The following is a 17238-nucleotide window of genomic DNA, read 5'->3' as shown; positions in this document are numbered from 1 at the left end:
CGGCCGAAACACATTATTTTAACAGTGGTTTCAAAGCCTAATCATTCCTGCCAGCTGCACCAAAAATTTCAGATTGAGTAAGTCGAAGCTAGCCAAGTAAAATGGCAAAACTTGTAGATGAATTCGGAATTTATGAAGATCATATTTCAGGCTCCATCAGCTTGCCATGTTAAACTCCACTCAATCCAGAGCGCCCTGTGCCCCCCCCCCCCCCCCCCTTCCCCGCTCCTCTGCTTATTTTTACAGCCCGCCGTCCAGGAATCCATCAGTCTTTTCATGGCCTACGTTCACACCAGTGTCAACCGGGCAAGTGAAAAATACCGGCGCAATGAGCAGAGGTACAATTACACCACCCCCAAGAGTTTTCTCCAGCAAATCACCCTGTACGCAAACCTGCTGGCCAAGCGTCGGACTCACCTCCAGAGCAAGATGAACCGGCTCGTCGGCGGCCTTCAGAGGCTCCAGACCACTGCCTCCCAGGTAGGGGGGGATCCAGCTTTATGTCGCAGGGTTAATATCGAGAACCAGCCGAGCTCAAGGCTGAGGCACGAGATTAGCAATGCCTTCAGTCAGATAGACTACTGCATACTGTACATGTGAAATGTCCTCTCGGCCCATCTCTGGTGGAACGCTCATGAATCTTGGATGTAAATCACGTTTTTTATCGCTCCGCCACAGATACCTATGACACGTCGTTTCCGTTGGGCTGTATACATATTTATATACAAATTCTCCGTTCGCGTGGCGAATTGCATGCTGAACTCATGGGCCGCGTCATCTGAGGCAAAATCTGTAGGATTGTGACCGTGTTCCTGACTTCAGGTTGAGGACCTGAAATCCAAACTGGCGTCTCAGGAAGCGGACCTCACCGTGAAGAACCGGGACGCCGCGGCTTTGATCGCAAAGATAGGCCTTCAGACGGAGAGGGTCAGCCGCAAGAGAGAGGCCGCAGATGTGGAAGCACAGAAGGTGAGCCTCTCCGCCTACCACAGCAGCAGGGGTTACACAGACCACCCGCCCTGTTCCCATTTGAAGATATCATTGGCTATTACGATAGCCACGATACGATATGACGATATGACGATATGACGATATTATTGCGGCCGACTGATTCCGTTGACAGGATTGAGGCAGAATACTATGAGGATACGTCTGCTGTGTGTGTTACGCAGGTGGCCGTCATCCAGGCAGAGGTGTCTCTGAAGCAGCAGGACTGTGAAACAGACCTGGCCAAGGCAGAGCCGGCTCTGGAAGCCGCAACAGCAGCCCTGGACACCCTCAACAAGGTCCTCTCTCCTGCTCCCCGTAGAAAACCAGCCAGTCCTACCCCAGCCTAAGAGATTCACATGGCCTGCTCCCAGTGTGTCAAAACGCAGTTTTCCTAAGGTTATTGGATTGGATGTGTTTACCGTTCCCATCTCCAGGTGAACTTGACAGAGCTGAAGACGTTCCCCAACCCCCCCGCGGCGGTGATCAACGTGGCGGCGGCGGTTATGGTTCTGCTGGCGCCGCGCGGCCGGGTGCCCAAGGAGCGGAGCTGGAAGGCCGCGAGGGCCTTCATGGGCAAGGTTAGCCTGTCAGCGTGTCGATCCCGTCTGATTGATGCCATTCTCATCTGGGCGAGCCTTGACCCCGTGACCCCGCCTGGCTCGTCTCCATGCACTGTTACTAGCTGGAGGGCTGTATGAATATGCTCGCTGACGAGGAGTTCGGGGCTGTGCGCTGTACGGATGCCACAGATCCCCCAGTCTATACAGCAGGAAACTATAGAAAATATGAAGAAAAAATATATTACATAAAATCTGTTTTAGCATGTTTAATTGAATACGTCTAAAACTAAAGCTACATTTGTCATTGAATGTCAATATGTCTGACTTCCTAGCATCTTTCTTGAGCCACTCTATCTTCTTCCTGTCGCCAGGTGGATGACTTCCTGCTGGCGTTGGTGTCGTACGACAAGGAGCACATCCCCGAGTCCTGCCTCAGCGTGGTGAAGCACGAGTACCTGAGGAAGCCAGAGTTCCACCCCGACCTGGTCAGAACCAAGTCCACTGCCGCCGCTGGCCTCTGTGCCTGGGCCCTAAACATCGTCAGATACTACGAGGTCTGACAGCACATTTATGGACTTTTTTCGTTTGTTGTCATTCTGGACATAGACTGAGCTAAATGGTGATGTTTTTGGACTATTATTTGTCTTTGTGCTTAAATTGTTTTATCAATCAAGTGTACTTATGTATGACTTGAATGTTTTGGAAGTCTGTGTAGTGCACAAACACTTTGGAATGCATGCATAATTCCTGGCATGCTGTGTGAGTATGTTTTAGTTGCTCAGTGTATTGTATCTGCAGGTTTACTGTGACGTGGCACCCAAACGGCAAGCTTTGTCCCAAGCTAACGCAGAGCTGGAGACTGCAACGGTGAAACTGCTGGCTGTGCAGAAGAAACTAGAAGTAAGTGTGAATGTGAACCGCGTTTGAAACGCAAGCATTGGAAATGTCCTCCGAAGCGAGTCCCTGCAGTGTCTCCCTGTGTTGCTGTGGTGTTTGTCTGCAGGACTTGGATGTAAACCTCCAAAGCCTCACGGCACAGTTTGAGAAGGCCGCTGCTGAGAAGCTTCGCTGCCAGGAGGAAGTGACCCGCACCAACCAGACTATTGAGCTGGCCAACCGGCTGGTGAAGGGTCTAGAGGTATGGGGAGAGAGAGAGAGAAAAGAGATGGCGAGAGAGAGATGGCAAGAGAGAGAGATAAATAGAGAGGGGGTGGGGGGGTGGCGAGAGAGATAGATAGAGAGGGGGTGGGGGGGAGGCGAGAGAGATAGAAAGAAAGGAGAGTGAGTGATAGAGGAAAAAGAGGGAGGAGATATAACGAGAGACGGAAAGGGAGAAAAAACGAGATGGAGAAAGAGGGAGGGTGAGCATTGGAGAGGGGAGGAGAAGGGGCGTTCAGAGTGGCCCCGACCTGGCGCTGGGTGACCGGTGGATAGTGAGGTGTGCGTGGAGAGGTGGTGTTGACAGAGCTGCATCACTAACCAGGCCAGAGATCTGCGATCCCCGAGAGGCCTGGCCCTGCCTGTCTGTGGAGTGAGTTGAGCTGGAGTGAGTGGAGCTTCTCCCTGCTCTGGCTAAGCAGTGTGTCGGCGATGTAGGAGGCAGGTACGGAAGTATGTTGGAACCGCGAGCGCGACTGTCTGTCTGGCACACGTCCAGGAGGAAAATGGAAGAGAGATGGCAGGATGGCAATGCAAACAGAACACTCAAGCTGGGCAGCAGACTGGTTTGGGAAAGAGACTGTGAGCGTTCATGGTTGGGTGGCTGTGCTGTTCTGGTTCCACAGACAAAATAAGCACACTGAAATCCTTTGTTGTTCTCTGCGATTTTTATTGTATTCATCTTAATGGTCTGTCCGGTCGTTAAACAAAATTGTGGGTAGATTAGAAAGAATTCTAATTGTTTATTTTGTCTTTTATCCCTTCAAATCTGGCTGAAGTGAAACTGTTTTTCTCTATGGTCTAAGTGGTTCTCTGTGTTTTTGTAATGCATGACTACATTAGTCATTGTTTTTTCATTGCCCATTTTATACATTTGACTTTCTTATTCTGAGAAATAAATGTGGCTTGCATGAGACAGCTTGGCTTTTAAACACATCAAGATGAATGTTTTGTCTTTATGGCATTGACCTGGAAGCAATAGTGTTTAGTCTAATAAATCAGACCGTCTATATTTAATCATTAACTTACCTCAAAGCCTCAACAGCTGTTGGAAATTAAAAACACTTCACCCCAGACTGAGTGATATTACAGGCAATCCATAATGCATTAGGGTAAAATTATAGTGATTTTTAACTGTCTGGGAATTTAGTATGCAGCAAATTCTGGTACCACAGCCTCTTGTAAGGAAATGCCAAACATGATTTATTGTTGTTGGGCTGTCATAGTCATACTAGTGAGGGCTTAAAAAGACGCCAAATTGATACTGATTAAATATGCAGCCCAAACTTTCAAAGCTACTTTAGAGAAATTGGAGATGTTTACTGTACTACTTTCCATTCTTATAGTTTGTGCAGTAGATGTGGGGAAGACTGTCGTCATGCATCAGTCCTGATTAAAGGGCTAATCTATGTTGACGCTCAGGAAACACACAGTCACTGTACCCTTACACCAGGCATGTGAAGTTTGACAGTTGTGCTGGACACGTGTGTTTCATCAAGGCTCATCCTCCGCAACCAGCATAGCCTTCTTCGGGTTTCTCCAATACACAGTCTTCATGATTCGTTTACAGTTTCAGGTGATATAGTGGTACCGCAGCTGACCCTCTGTTGTTGCGTGTGTCCTGCAGTCAGAGAAGGAGCGCTGGTCCCTGGCCGTGGTCCAGTACGAGGCGCAGCAGGAGACCCTCTGTGGAGATGTGCTCCTCACGGCGGCGTACGTCTCCTACGTGGGCTACTTCACCCTGTCTTACCGGCAGGAACTCCTCCGCGATGCCTGGATCCCCTTCCTCCGCTCTCAGAAGGCAAGATTCCCCAGGGTTTACCCAGGGTCTACCTAGAGCTTACCCAGGGTCAGTCTCAACACGACCCAGAGTGTTCCCAGGGCCTCCCTAGGGTCTATCCAAGCCCCACCCAAGGCCTACCCAGGGACTATGCAGGGTCTACCCCGGGCCTCCCCAGGGCTTCCCCAGGGTCTATCCAGGGTCTCCCCAGGGCATTTCCAGGGGCTGTAGACATGTACACCTGTTGATGGGTTTAGCTCATCCCGCCATCCCTATAGTAGATGGATACTGTGCAATGAACACAGAGACTGAACACTTAACATGGATACTGAACCCTGACCATAGATTCTGTACACTGAACGTTAAACATGGATCTTTTACACGGAACATATATACTACACAGTGACAGCCCTTCCCCCTCTGCCCTGTTCCAGACCCCCATCCCCCTGACAGAAGGCCTGGAGCCCATCCTCATGCTCACAGACGACGCCACCGTGGCTGCCTGGCACAACCAGGGCCTGCCGGGAGATAGGATGTCCACGGAGAACGCTGCCATCCTGACCACCAGCGAGCGCTGGCCACTCATGGTCGACCCCCAACAGCAGGGCATCAAGTGGATCCGTAACCGGTGCGGGCCGGGGCTGAGGGTGGTGCAGCTCGGACAGAAGGGGTGAGACCCCACCCCCCCCCTTCTTCCTTTTTTTTCAAACCGATCCGAGGAACTGATGCGATGTCGAGGGAGACGTGGAGCGAATGAGGGAAACAGATGGTAACGTTTGTGTAATTCCTTTAGAAAGCTGTTGTTGAGCATGAATAATTAGCGCTAAGCATATGCTCCATGGATATGTTCCAGCAAAAACATTGGGATATGGAATCACAGGGAATCAGAATGTATTGGTCAGGGAGGTTCAGTTGTCAAAAGCCATTTGCTAATAGTTTGTCATGCTCAATCTTCTTGTCTGAGGACTGTAAAGGAAAAGTTATTATAGGCTAAGTATATATAAGAGAGTAATGTATAAGTTACAAAAGAGAGTTGGACTTAAGACACCGACAGTCATGCTCAGTATAATATACTATGATATACATATTATGATCCAGTCCTTGAAATCTTTCTGTTATTCCCAGCTACTTGGAGATGATTGAATATGCTTTGGCGTGTGGTGAGACTCTTCTGATTGAGAACCTGAAGGAAAAGGTGGACCCAGTTCTGGAACCTCTTCTTTGCAGAAACACCATCAGGAGAGGGAGGTTTGTATGCAAGAAACCCATTCAATGAAACTAAACAAAACGATCAACTCTTTTTAGTCTGTGAGTCAACAAGGGTAGGGGTTTGTAGGTTGAGGTTTTGTATTATCGCTATACTGTCCGTACATACGGTGATTACCCCAAGCAGTTTTTCTCCGTGGTGTACTAATAACTGGTATTCTCTGTCAGAACATTCCGAATCGACCTGCGGTTTGCCGACTATATCCCTTTTGATACACATGTCAATGTGGCCCCAGCATGTCTAAATGCTAGCCTGATGTAGGAGACAATGGGAGAGGATTTGCCTGATGGTTGGGTCCTGCTGAGCACCCGAGCTCCAGAGACACCTGACTGAATGCTGTATGATTGCCTGCTCTTTAGATTATAGATGGATTTGTTGTGCATGTTGAGAATCCCAGAGGCAGACATATTGATTGGCCTCTCAAAGCCCCGGTGATAGATGTATATTTGTGTGCAGATATGCTTTATGTGTGTTGAATTTTGAGCAGTTGTTCCTAAAGCCAATGATTGTGGGCAGCGCCTATGGTTTTTAAGGACTTTCTCTATTTCTCACTAAAGAGGAAAACAACACTTAAAGTCCTTGCTCTTAATCATTTAATCATTACTTTGTATCAAACTCCAGCAGGCTCAAGTGGTGATTATTATATATGTATTATGTGTATGGTGAATGGGGTTTCTCTGTTTCATTATATTTACAATCAGAAAAGCACTTCATGAAAATGGCCTTATTATGGTGTGCCGTAAAAGGATGTTTTATGGACGGATATCTAAAACAGTCTAAAACACTGATCTGCACCTATTCAGTAAATGTCCTATTGAATCAGTCCAGCAACAATATTAATTTATCAGAGCAACACAGTTGTTCGTGATTATCGTTGATGAATTATTTCGGACGTTCCCCTTAATGAAAAACACATTACTTTCAACAAATTCCATAAAGTGGTCACTAACAGCTGAACAATTGGAAAATGAAAATACCATACTGTAAATCGACAATGCTCACAACCACATTGAACACTCCTTCCTTCGAATTCCTTCCTTGTTTTCTCTACCGGAGTGTGAATATTGAACATCTGAGGGGACGTTCTCTGAACTCCTCCTGGAGTCCTGTCTGTCGACCCGTGACACTTCATTGTGGTAAATCTGATTATAAGTTCATCCCTTGTACATGACCCACGCACATGCTTCTGCCTTTGATTAATACTGCCTGCTGCGGCCGCCATGATGGATCTGGTGAAGCTCCACCGCTGAAGTTCATTAATAATTGGAATGTTGTAGAGTGTGAAGTAATGAATACTAATTATTCCTTTCATGGCTGATGGAGGACTACCAGCCAATCCATCAGCAGGGACTTTAATTTGGTGGAGTAATGGTTCTATCAATAGTACATTAATTCCGGCTTGTGAAGATATAGAGTTGAACCAGACCCAGGCCATGAGGAACCTGTGCTGTGAAATTGGGGCCTTGCCTGACACCGGAGGGGTAATTAGAGAAAAATGAAAAGCCACCGGGTTTGTCAAACCACTGCTGATTTAATTGAAATGCAGGAGCAGAGAACTATTGGCCGCTGTGCAGATAATGTTTCAGATGTTATTCAGGATTTTTTTGTTCTCAGTTAACATTTACAGCCAATGTTTCACCTCAAAGGGGCAGTGTGCCAAGGCTTGGTAGATGTTGGTTGGTAGTACTACAGGACAAATAGGAACTGAAAATATTGGTTCTGTGTATACAGTAAGCATACAGGACACTTTTTTCAATGTCCTTGTTTGTACTTGCATGCAGGTACATTCGGATTGGGGGTAAGGAGTGTGAATACAACAGCCATTTCCGGCTCCTCCTCCACACCAAGCTAGCCAATCCCCACTTCCCCCCGGAGCTGCAGGCTCAGATGACCCTCATCAACTTCACAGTGACCCCTGCAGGCCTGGAGGAGCAACTCTTGGGCCAGGTGGTCACCAGAGAAAGACCAGACCTGGAGAACCTGAAGGTAAACCTACAACTTCACCGTCTGGGACAATTTTTAATTTTTTTTATCAAATACCCTCACTCAAGCAATGATACGGGCTTGAATGGGAAGTTAGTCACTTTGCATAGCATGCAAGTTGCTGTGGATGTGAGTGGGCCCTTCGGTGACGTGTTCTCCACGGGTTCCCAGCTGGAGCTGACCACGCAGCAGAACCTCTTCAAGATCCAGCTGAAGAGCCTGGAGGACGAGCTCCTGAGCCGTCTCTCCGCAGCGCAGGGCAACTTCCTGGGAGACCTGGCCCTGGTGGAGCAGCTGGAGGGCACCAAGGCCACAGCGGCCCACATCCACTGCAAGGTGAGGCCAGCGACCGCTGGGGCCTGACCGCAACGGGCCCACTTTCTGAACCAGTGTCCCTAGAAACGGAAAGCGGTAAGGGACATCATTGCTGCGCTAAGCGGCGTCCATCAAGGTGAGTCCTCGGCTTGATTGTTGATTTGGGAGTTCAGCAAGCGTCCCTCAAGTGTTGGAGGGTCTCGTCGAGTCAGAAAGAAAAAAAGACGAAGAAGAAGGAAAAAACGCTTCCTTTTATTGGACGAACTGCAAACGATGTGTACTTAAGGACACGTGTCATGCGAGCGGGGGGGTGGGGGGGGGGGGGGGGGGCGATCTGGAGCGTGACTGAAAGGCTCATAGCTCACGGCGTTTGCGGCGCGCACAGGTGGTGGAGGCCAGGGAGAACGAGACAGAGATCAACGAGGCTCGAGAGCTCTACCGCCCAGCGGCCGAGAGAGCGTCACTCCTCTACTTCATCATCGACGACCTCCACAAGATCAACCCCATGTACCATTTCTCCCTCAAGGTGAGCCCTTAGACCAGCGCTAAGCTGTTCCCAGATTAGCTTTGTGCTCGAGTGTTAACATATGTTACATAACATATATATATATATACAGTATATATGTTAAGATGTAGCATGTTACATCTTATTGTTATATTATTACATGAATGCTGTATAGAGTATACACAAACATTATACGGTCAGTCTTTGTCAAATCTTTTGTCAATTTACTTTGGATATGAGGTTCAGAAGACATTTTCTCCTCACCTATCTCTTTAGGCCTAAGGGTGCCACCTGTGTCAGTGCCACACCGAACCACTTTGACGGTTCCTTATGCGTTTCTTCCTCCCGGTGTCTGTTGTAGACATTCAACACCGTGTTCCACAAAGCCATGGGCCGGGCGGAGTGGAACGAGGAAGTGAGGGCGAGGGTTCTCTCCCTGACGGAGGCCATCACCTACTCAGTATTCCTGCACACCAGCCTGGGCCTGTTTGAGAGAGACAAGTTAACCTTCTTGTCACACACCGCCTTCCAGGTACGTGGCCCCTGGGGGGCCGCCCCGAAGGTGGGCCTCCCTGTCATCCTCATCAATCAAAGCATTTTTCTGCCCCCACATTAACTTCAATTAAAACCAGTCAGCGGGACCACACGCTCCTATTGATTAGCTCTCCCACCTGGCCCCCTGACTGCCATGCAGCCAGTTGTCTCTGACAGGGGGGTGTGTTTTGATGGCATTATGCAAGTATCTGTCAGGGCACCAACTGTTTTCGTCTCAGTTCTAGTTATCCTCCAGGGGCTGTCCTTCATCTGGCCCTGCCACACCTGCTTCCGAGTGCTTGCTAACTCAATGTGTGTTCTCACTGTAACACAGTACCTTTTGTAAACAATGGTACGTGGAATTTTGCTGACTAACTGTAATCCGGGTTGTTTTTCCCGCCGGCCAGATTCTGCTAACGAGGGGTCAGGTTGACGGGCAGGAGATGGACTTCCTGTTGCGTCTCCCCGTGGAGCCCAGCAGATCCAGCCCAGTGTCCTTTCTCTCCCCTCAGGCCTGGGGGGCTGTCCGGGTAAGTCTTATTCACTCAGCCATGACCGGAGCTCTCTCTGTGTGTGTGTGTGTCAGAGGCAGAACAGATAACTCCTTTCTCTGAGATGAGAGTGATGGTTTTCAACGACCTTGAAGGGGCTCCTCCACAAGCTCCGTATTCTCTCCGCGTGTGCCTGTTGATTTAGAGGCTATCGTAGCTCACGACACCGCATAAGTGACGAGTCGGTACCTCGTCGTTTGAGAGAATGAAAGTGTAAAAGTGCGAAAGTGTGTGTGTTTGAGAGGTAAACGGAGACGTGAGGAGATCCGTTGACGTTCTCAGACCATCTCGGCCCTGGAGGACTTCCGGGGGCTGGATCGAGACATCGAGGGCTCTGCCAAACGCTGGAGGAAGCTGGTGGAGTCTGAGTGCCCTGAGAGGGAGAGGTTTCCTCAGGAGTGGAAGAGCAAAAGCTCCCTGCAAAAGCTGCTCATCCTGAGGGCTGTCCGCCCCGACAGAATGACCTACGCCCTCAGGTCAGGTCAGGTTTTCATTTTTCATCCAAAAGCAGCAACTTCTTCATTTAACAAACACTTAACATACAAACAGTGCATGTACTGTGTCGTCAGTACAGCGGCTCAGGATTAGTAGTATTACTAAAACAGCAATTCACAGTATTAGCAGAGGATAGACGTTCGACAGACATATCAAACACCCTGGGGAGCATTATCCAGTAAGCCTGTGCTACGTCGACAGGAACTTTGTGGAGGAGAGTTTGGGCGTTAGGTACGTGGAAACGGCTCGGATGGAGTTTGACAAGACGTTCGAGGAGAGCAGCCCCTCCACCCCTGTATTCTTCATTCTGTCTCCTGGAGTTGACCCTCTGCATGCCGTGGAGAAACTAGGTACGGCCTTGCAAAAAACGCCAAAATAAACATACTAACAAACCAAAGTATTCAAATAAGCTGAGGTAAGATATGCAGTAATATAAAAATGTATATTTCTCTGGACATGCCAGTGGTACAGTATAGTGTACACAGTGTTGACCAATGCCTTGGCTGTTTCAGGGTTGAGGCTGGGCCTCTCCATCGACCAGGGAACTGTGCACAACGTGTCTCTGGGCCAGGGCCAGGAGGAGGTGGCCCACAGGGCCCTGGAGAAGGCCTCACAGCTGGGCCACTGGGTCATTCTACAGGTAGGACACCTGCCGGCGTACAAGAGAGCTGCTTGTGGGAAGCCAGGAGGCTTATGCAGAGAAACAGCCCGTCATTGTTGTAGTCGAGCACCTGATTCGACAATGACCTCACCTCCTGAGCTGGGGAAACAGAGTCAATTTGGTTCAATCAAATCCATGATGAGGTAAATCAGCTGCGTTAGTGAGAGGCTGGAAATGAAGCCTGGAGCTATTCCTGGCTCACTGAGACATATGGTATGGTCAGTGTTTGGTTCTTTTATATCTGCTCTATAGTGTTCTTTTCATGCAAAAGATTCCCTGATAAACACACTTACGGTAAATACAAATGAAGATTCACAGGCACAAACGAGGTTTATTCCAGTACACAACTATCACAGCTGTTGAACGGTAGGTCTGTTGGTGTACTGTTCTCCAAACAGCAAACCAAACAGCAAACATCTCCAAACACCTTGTTTGTGCATCGCATGAGTCAGGGTTGTGATGGTCTTTTGAAGTCCCTGTGTTTAAAAAAAGCATTTTTACAAGCCATTACTTACCAAACAGTTTTTTGTAGGACGTTTTTACGAAACAGTATTCTCCTGCATTGTGCTTGACCTTTTCAAGGTATGTTTCGATTGGTCAGAGGTCTAATCCGGTGTTTGTGTTTGGTCAGAACGTGCACCTGGTGGCTCGCTGGTTGCCCACTCTGGAGAGTCTGCTGGAGAGCACATCGCTGGACTGTCACCCAGACTACCGGGTGTTCATGAGCGGAGAGCCTGCGCCCAGTCCCGAGCAGCATGTCATCCCCCGGGGGATCCTGGAGAACGCCATCAAGATCACCAACGAGCCGCCCACGGGCATGCACGCCAGCCTGCACGCTGCCCTGCATGGCTTCTCTCAAGTGAGGAGGAAGACGAGGGCCAGGTGGCTGGAAACCTGTGTTATGATTCCAATTGTTCTTTTCTTTTTTATTTGGACAATTTACAGTAAAAAAATGTTGGGGTATAATAACAATGTTTCTTTCTGTGTTTAATTTTTTTTATATACTTTTTTTTGTACAGCCCATTTTACAAGCAGTGTCACAGAGGGCCTAAGATTTGTTTTTATGAGTGGGTTTTCACCTTCCGTGCAGGTTTCTGTGCTTTAGCTGGTATGTTGCTAATTATCGGGTGTAACTAATGAAAGTATGAAGTGAATGAAGTCGGATCTCTCCCGCAGGACACTCTGGAAATGTGCTCCAGGGAGCAGGAGTTCAACGGCCTCTTCTTCTCCCTGTGCTACTTCCACGCCTGTGTCACCGAGAGGCGCAAGTTTGGGCCTCAGGGCTGGAACCGCAGCTACCCCTTCAACACCGGGGACCTGGCCATCTCTGTCAACGTGCTCTACAACTATCTGGAGGCCAACACCAAGGTAGGGTTCTGCCCAGTTAGCAACGTTCCACTGCTAGTTATTTGCCCAGTTCCCCAACGAGGACTTTGCCCAGTTATCTCTGCCAAGCTACCAAAGTAGCAGTTAACTTCAAACCAAGAATAAAAAAGGTTCTTATTATACGTGTTTTGCTCTAGTCCACCTCTATTTGAGCTGTGTAAAAGGAAAAACTGTCGTAGAATTTGAAGATTCAGACGGCGATAAGGAATGATCCTACACTTTCTCCCATTATGTAGAAGTCTTCTGTTCTGACGATAAGCGGGACAAATGTTTGATCCTTTATCATATTTTCACATTTTCATGCGAACGGCCACCAACACCCAACCTATAATTTTACTTAATTTGAGAGAGACAAAGAATCCATTCTGATCCCGTTGCGCCCCTCAGAACTCCTAATGTGTTTCTCCTTTCACTCCTATTACTCTGGTCACAACCAATTATGTCTCCAGGGCATTCTACCCTCCAAAAACGAATGTCCTTCATTATGTTAACCAAACAGTAACCTGTATGTACGTATACACTGAATTCATTAGGGAGGCAATGAAGCGTTCTCCTAAATGTAATTACATGCAGCTGATGTGACAGTTCACAACATTGCATAAGTGATCACAGCAATTAGAGATGATGAAGGAAGCAATTTGCTAAACAATACAGGTACAAATGATTGCGCGCCTCTGTCTTTTGTCGTTTTTTTCCCCCGCACTCTTTTTCTTCCTCCTTCACCCTGGTCGGATTGTGACCTCCCGCAGAGAACGAGACGGTTCTTTCGGAAATGGCGTGAAGCGTGTCACAAAACATCACTTTAACTTGATCTCATTTGAGTCAGAACGACATGCTGTAGAGAACATTCCTATCATAATGAGAAACGACTGGAGAACACATGATCATAGATGTTCACTGCGATGTATGCAATGACAATACATTGTACAACTTTGTTCATAGATGTCTAACGTGCACAATAATGAATATGTAGAAAAAATCTGCAAATACATCATGTGTAACTGGAGCATAGCCTATCTTCGGGCATCAGGTGGCTGAGCGGTTAGGGAATCGGGTTAGTAATCAGAAGGTTGCCGGATCGATTCCCGGCCGTGTCAAATGGCGTTGTGTCCTTGGGCAAGGCACTTCACCCTACTTGCCTCGGGGTAATGTCCCTGTGCTTACTGTAAGTCGCTCTGGATAAGAGCCTCTGCTAAATGACTAAATGTGAATCTTATATGTTGTGTGTTGTGTCTCCAGGTTCCCTGGGAGGATCTGTGCTACCTGCTTGGGGAGATCATGTACGGAGGTCACATCACAGACGACTGGGACAGACGACTGGGTCGCACCTTCCTACTAGAGTACATGCATCCTAACATGGTGAGGGAAAGCTTGCCATAGGCCTTGGGAGTTTTCTGTAATCACAGACAGAGCTTTATTGTCATTGCACACGTTTTGGTTTTCAAGCAAACAATCACATTGTTACTTTTATGTAGTTACGCTACAGTATGTATATACAATATATTCATTTTTTAGACAGTTTCGTTTTTATTGACCGATAATATAAAGCTCAATGAGAAGCTTATTGTATTGCTGTGTACAATAGTGAAAGGGTGCCCTCTTGAGATGTCGGTACAAAACTACAGTTTATCTTCCTTGTCACTAGCCACTTAGTCAGGTTTCCATTCTTAGAGAAGAAGAGAATTATCCGGTGAACAATCGCTCATACAGAGCTTGGTTCAAACATGTATCCTTTTCCTAACGTGAGACTTCCACCTTGGCAGAAACTCCCTCACCTGCCTGGTCCAGCTCCTCTCTGACTCCCAGGGTCCCACTTGGCCAAGACTAGCAGATATCCACCACTGTGTTTCTCTTCCTGCACATCCACATTTGCCCACCGCTGTATATTATATTGAGTAAAATCTTGGTGCCATTCTGTTCCAACGAAGGCTCTGCAAAATGCACCTTAACCATACTTTTGGTTGAGGGCATTCTGGAACTTACTGTATAGTGAGCAAAACACTTAAAAAAGAATTGGTCTCTTCTAAACTCCTTCTCAGACATGTTTGTTTAAGAAGACTGTGCCCTGTGTTCTTCCTGTAGTTTGAAGGTGAGCTGTTTCTAAGCCCTGGTTTCCTGGCTCCTCCGTACATGGACTACAACGGTTACCACAGTTACGTGGACGACAAGCTTCCGCCGGAGAACCCGACCCTGTACGGCCTGCACCCCAACGCTGAGCTGGACTTCCTGACGGTCAGCTCACACTGCCTCTTCAGGACGCTGCTGGAACTGCAGCCCCAGAACTGCTCTGTTGGAGAGGGGGCTGTGCAAAGCTCAGAGGAGAAGGTATCAGAGATTACAGACCCAGTCTTGAATATCCACACAATACCAGCCGAGTGGCCAACAGCAGAACAAATCTAACCTCACCAGCCATCACCATCTTAACAGCTTGACCATTCAAAACCTGGTGATTGCGCACTTCTGTTCTGCAGGTGAAGCAGGTGCTGGACGAGATGTTGGAGAAGCTACCAGAGGAGTACAACATGGCCGACGTGATGGCCAAGACGCCCGAGCGAAGCCCCTACATCCTGGTGTGCTTCCAGGAGTGCGACCGCATGAACGCGCTGCTGGAGGAAGTACGACGCTCTCTGAAGGAGCTGGACCTGGGGCTGAAGGTGAGAGAAACCAGCCAGGTCATTCGTAGCCTGACGTTGTCATACTCGTAATTCTAGTCAGAATAAGAGTCTGAGAACTCTCCGTTGGGCTGTGACTATGGGGCGTGTTTCCACCGAACTCGTAAAAAACAAATGCCTCTTCGCTCAATTGGATAGACCTACAACCAATCAGAGCAACGTAATATGTTGTTTGTTGAAAACAAATTCAACCCAAGCGCTCTTTCGTGACGTTGTTGATTACGTTACTGTTGATCATCTGTCCATCTTCGTATAAAGCCCGCCCTGGCAATTTCATTGGTCCGCCCAGCTCCTGGTTTTATATAGTTTGTCCCCAATACGAGCCCCTCCAAACCCAACTTCCTGACCAAATGTTTTTGTGGGCGGGGCTAAGTTGGGCTGGAAGCCAGGCCAGGTCATTCGAGCACTTCAACTCCAAATGCTTATTTATTTTCACTTTTTTTTGTTGTCTCATATTAAACTTGTATAAGATGCACGAGTCCCTGAGGCACGTGTTGCATGATGGGAGTTGTGTTTTGTGTTCAGGGAGAGCTGACCATTTCCTCCAACATGGAGACTCTCCAGTCAGCCCTGTTCTACGACACGGTCCCGGAATCCTGGGCCCGGCTCGCCTACCCCTCCACCAACACACTTGCACAATGGTAACTAACGGAGCCCATGAACTATGCTGTGGTAATAAAACACTTCAACAGGGGGAACTTCCTGGGTTTCAGAGGAATGTTTACCGTGTGCTGTTCATGTTGGGTGCAGGTTCAGTGACGTCCTCTGTCGCTGTCGTGAGCTTGACTCTTGGAGCCAGGATCTGGTTCTGCCTGCTGTGGTCTGGCTGTCTGGGTTCTTCAACCCCCAGTCCTTCCTCACCGGTGAGCATACACACACACATACACATACACACAAACACACACACACACACACACACTTGCAGCTGTGTTGGAGTTTTGTTGAGGCTGTGTTCGGACTGTGTAGGGGCTGTATGGGGGCTTTATTTGGACTGTTTAGAGGTTTTGTGGAGGCTGTGTTTGGACTGTGCAGAGGCTGTGTGAAGGCTGTTTGGACTGTATAGAGGCTGTGTTGGGACTGTGTACAGGCTGTGTGGAGGCTGTTTGGACTGTATAGAGGCTGTGTTGGGACTGTGTACAGGCTGTGTGGAGGCTGTGTTGGGACTGTTTAGAGGCCGTTTTCAGACATTGACCTGGAAACACGTGTTCAGCTGTCATGCAGAGCATCGCTCGTAAAAACCAGTGGCCACTGGACAAGATGGCGCTGACGGTGGATGTCACCAAGAAGAGCAGGGAGGACTATGGACACCCGCCCAGGGAAGGAGCCTATATCCATGGCCTCTACATGGAGGGTGAGGGCCTGGCTGGTCAAAACCTGACCGCCATCAATCCCTTCGCATCCCAATGTGTTGATCTGTATGTCTGTGAAACCAGAGGAGATTACGTTTCTGCTATTAAGTTTCTGCTCTATTAGGTAATGAAACCTTTACTAGTGTATTTAACACACAGCCTTTTGACCTCCTCTCTCTCTCTCTCCCTACCTCTCTCCTACTCCCTCCCTCCCTCTCTCCCACCTTCTCCCCTCCTAACTCCCTCCCTCCCCTCCTCCCTCCCTCCCTCCCACCTTCTCCCTCCCTCCCCTAGGGGCCAGGTGGGACACCCAGGCAGGGGTGATCTCTGAGGCCGTGCTGAGGGAGCTGACCCCGGCCATGCCGGTGCTCTACGTCCGGGCGGTGCCCTCGGAGCAGCTGGAGGTGAGGAACACGTACGAGTGCCCCGTGTACCGCACCAAGCTCCGCGGAGGCAGCTACGTGTGGACCCTCCACCTCCGGACCAAGCAGCCCCCTGCAAAGTGGGTCCTGGCTGGGGTGGCGCTGCTGTTGTCCGTGTGAGCGAGCGCCCCCCCCCCCCCCCCCCCCCCCCCCCCCCGCCCTTCCTGGTCAGGAGGTTAGTGGGGACTCAATTGGTCAAACGGCTGATGCTGATTCTGGTCTGTGTATTTTTGGTGTCAAATCCTCTATTTGTAATTCAGGGTGGATGTGTGACTGGTAGGGGCTGTTTGGCTGTAATGATGTTTTTGAAGAATTGTATTTGTATTTTGGGTAATACAAAAATATGTTTTGTATTACCCAATTTTCTGAAAGGCAATGTATCATGGTATTAACAGTGCAGTTTTGTGGGGTTGGGGGAAAAAATCAGTGTTATATGTTTGAAAAGGATTATTCCCTTTGGTCATGTAGGCTACTGCACGTTCCAGGGAATAAATTATCAACAAACTTGAATACGCTTTGGCTATCAGTGTGTTGTGAGGGGAGGAAGGGATGTGTGTGGACAGAAACATGTGTATTTGTGTGTGTGTGAAACTGTGTCAAACCTTTCCCC

General features: G+C 48.6%; 1 protein-coding gene across 1 annotated transcript in view; it reads left to right on the top strand.

Moving 5' to 3' along the window:
- LOC124482678 (dynein axonemal heavy chain 11) overlaps positions 1–16748 on the top strand; it is a 38989-nt gene extending 22241 nt beyond the window's left edge. The window contains exons 55-81 of the mRNA XM_047043137.1: positions 247–480; positions 823–969; positions 1173–1286; positions 1425–1568; positions 1922–2104; positions 2349–2450; positions 2554–2688; positions 4336–4509; positions 4923–5158; positions 5614–5736; positions 7537–7741; positions 7910–8074; positions 8439–8579; positions 8920–9090; positions 9500–9622; positions 9926–10119; positions 10340–10488; positions 10651–10778; positions 11431–11658; positions 11976–12167; positions 13425–13544; positions 14268–14510; positions 14657–14839; positions 15383–15498; positions 15608–15720; positions 16068–16208; positions 16501–16748. Of these exons, the coding sequence (XP_046899093.1) occupies positions 247–480; positions 823–969; positions 1173–1286; positions 1425–1568; positions 1922–2104; positions 2349–2450; positions 2554–2688; positions 4336–4509; positions 4923–5158; positions 5614–5736; positions 7537–7741; positions 7910–8074; positions 8439–8579; positions 8920–9090; positions 9500–9622; positions 9926–10119; positions 10340–10488; positions 10651–10778; positions 11431–11658; positions 11976–12167; positions 13425–13544; positions 14268–14510; positions 14657–14839; positions 15383–15498; positions 15608–15720; positions 16068–16208; positions 16501–16748 (4452 nt within the window). The remainder of the gene's footprint in view (positions 1–246; positions 481–822; positions 970–1172; positions 1287–1424; positions 1569–1921; positions 2105–2348; positions 2451–2553; positions 2689–4335; positions 4510–4922; positions 5159–5613; positions 5737–7536; positions 7742–7909; positions 8075–8438; positions 8580–8919; positions 9091–9499; positions 9623–9925; positions 10120–10339; positions 10489–10650; positions 10779–11430; positions 11659–11975; positions 12168–13424; positions 13545–14267; positions 14511–14656; positions 14840–15382; positions 15499–15607; positions 15721–16067; positions 16209–16500) is intronic.
- The last annotated feature ends 490 nt before the right edge of the window (positions 16749–17238 follow it).

This window comes from Hypomesus transpacificus, chromosome 2 (assembly GCF_021917145.1).
Source record: "Hypomesus transpacificus isolate Combined female chromosome 2, fHypTra1, whole genome shotgun sequence".
NCBI classification, from domain to species: domain Eukaryota; kingdom Metazoa; phylum Chordata; class Actinopteri; order Osmeriformes; family Osmeridae; genus Hypomesus; species Hypomesus transpacificus.
This window is presented reverse-complemented; position numbering and strand designations above follow the sequence as displayed.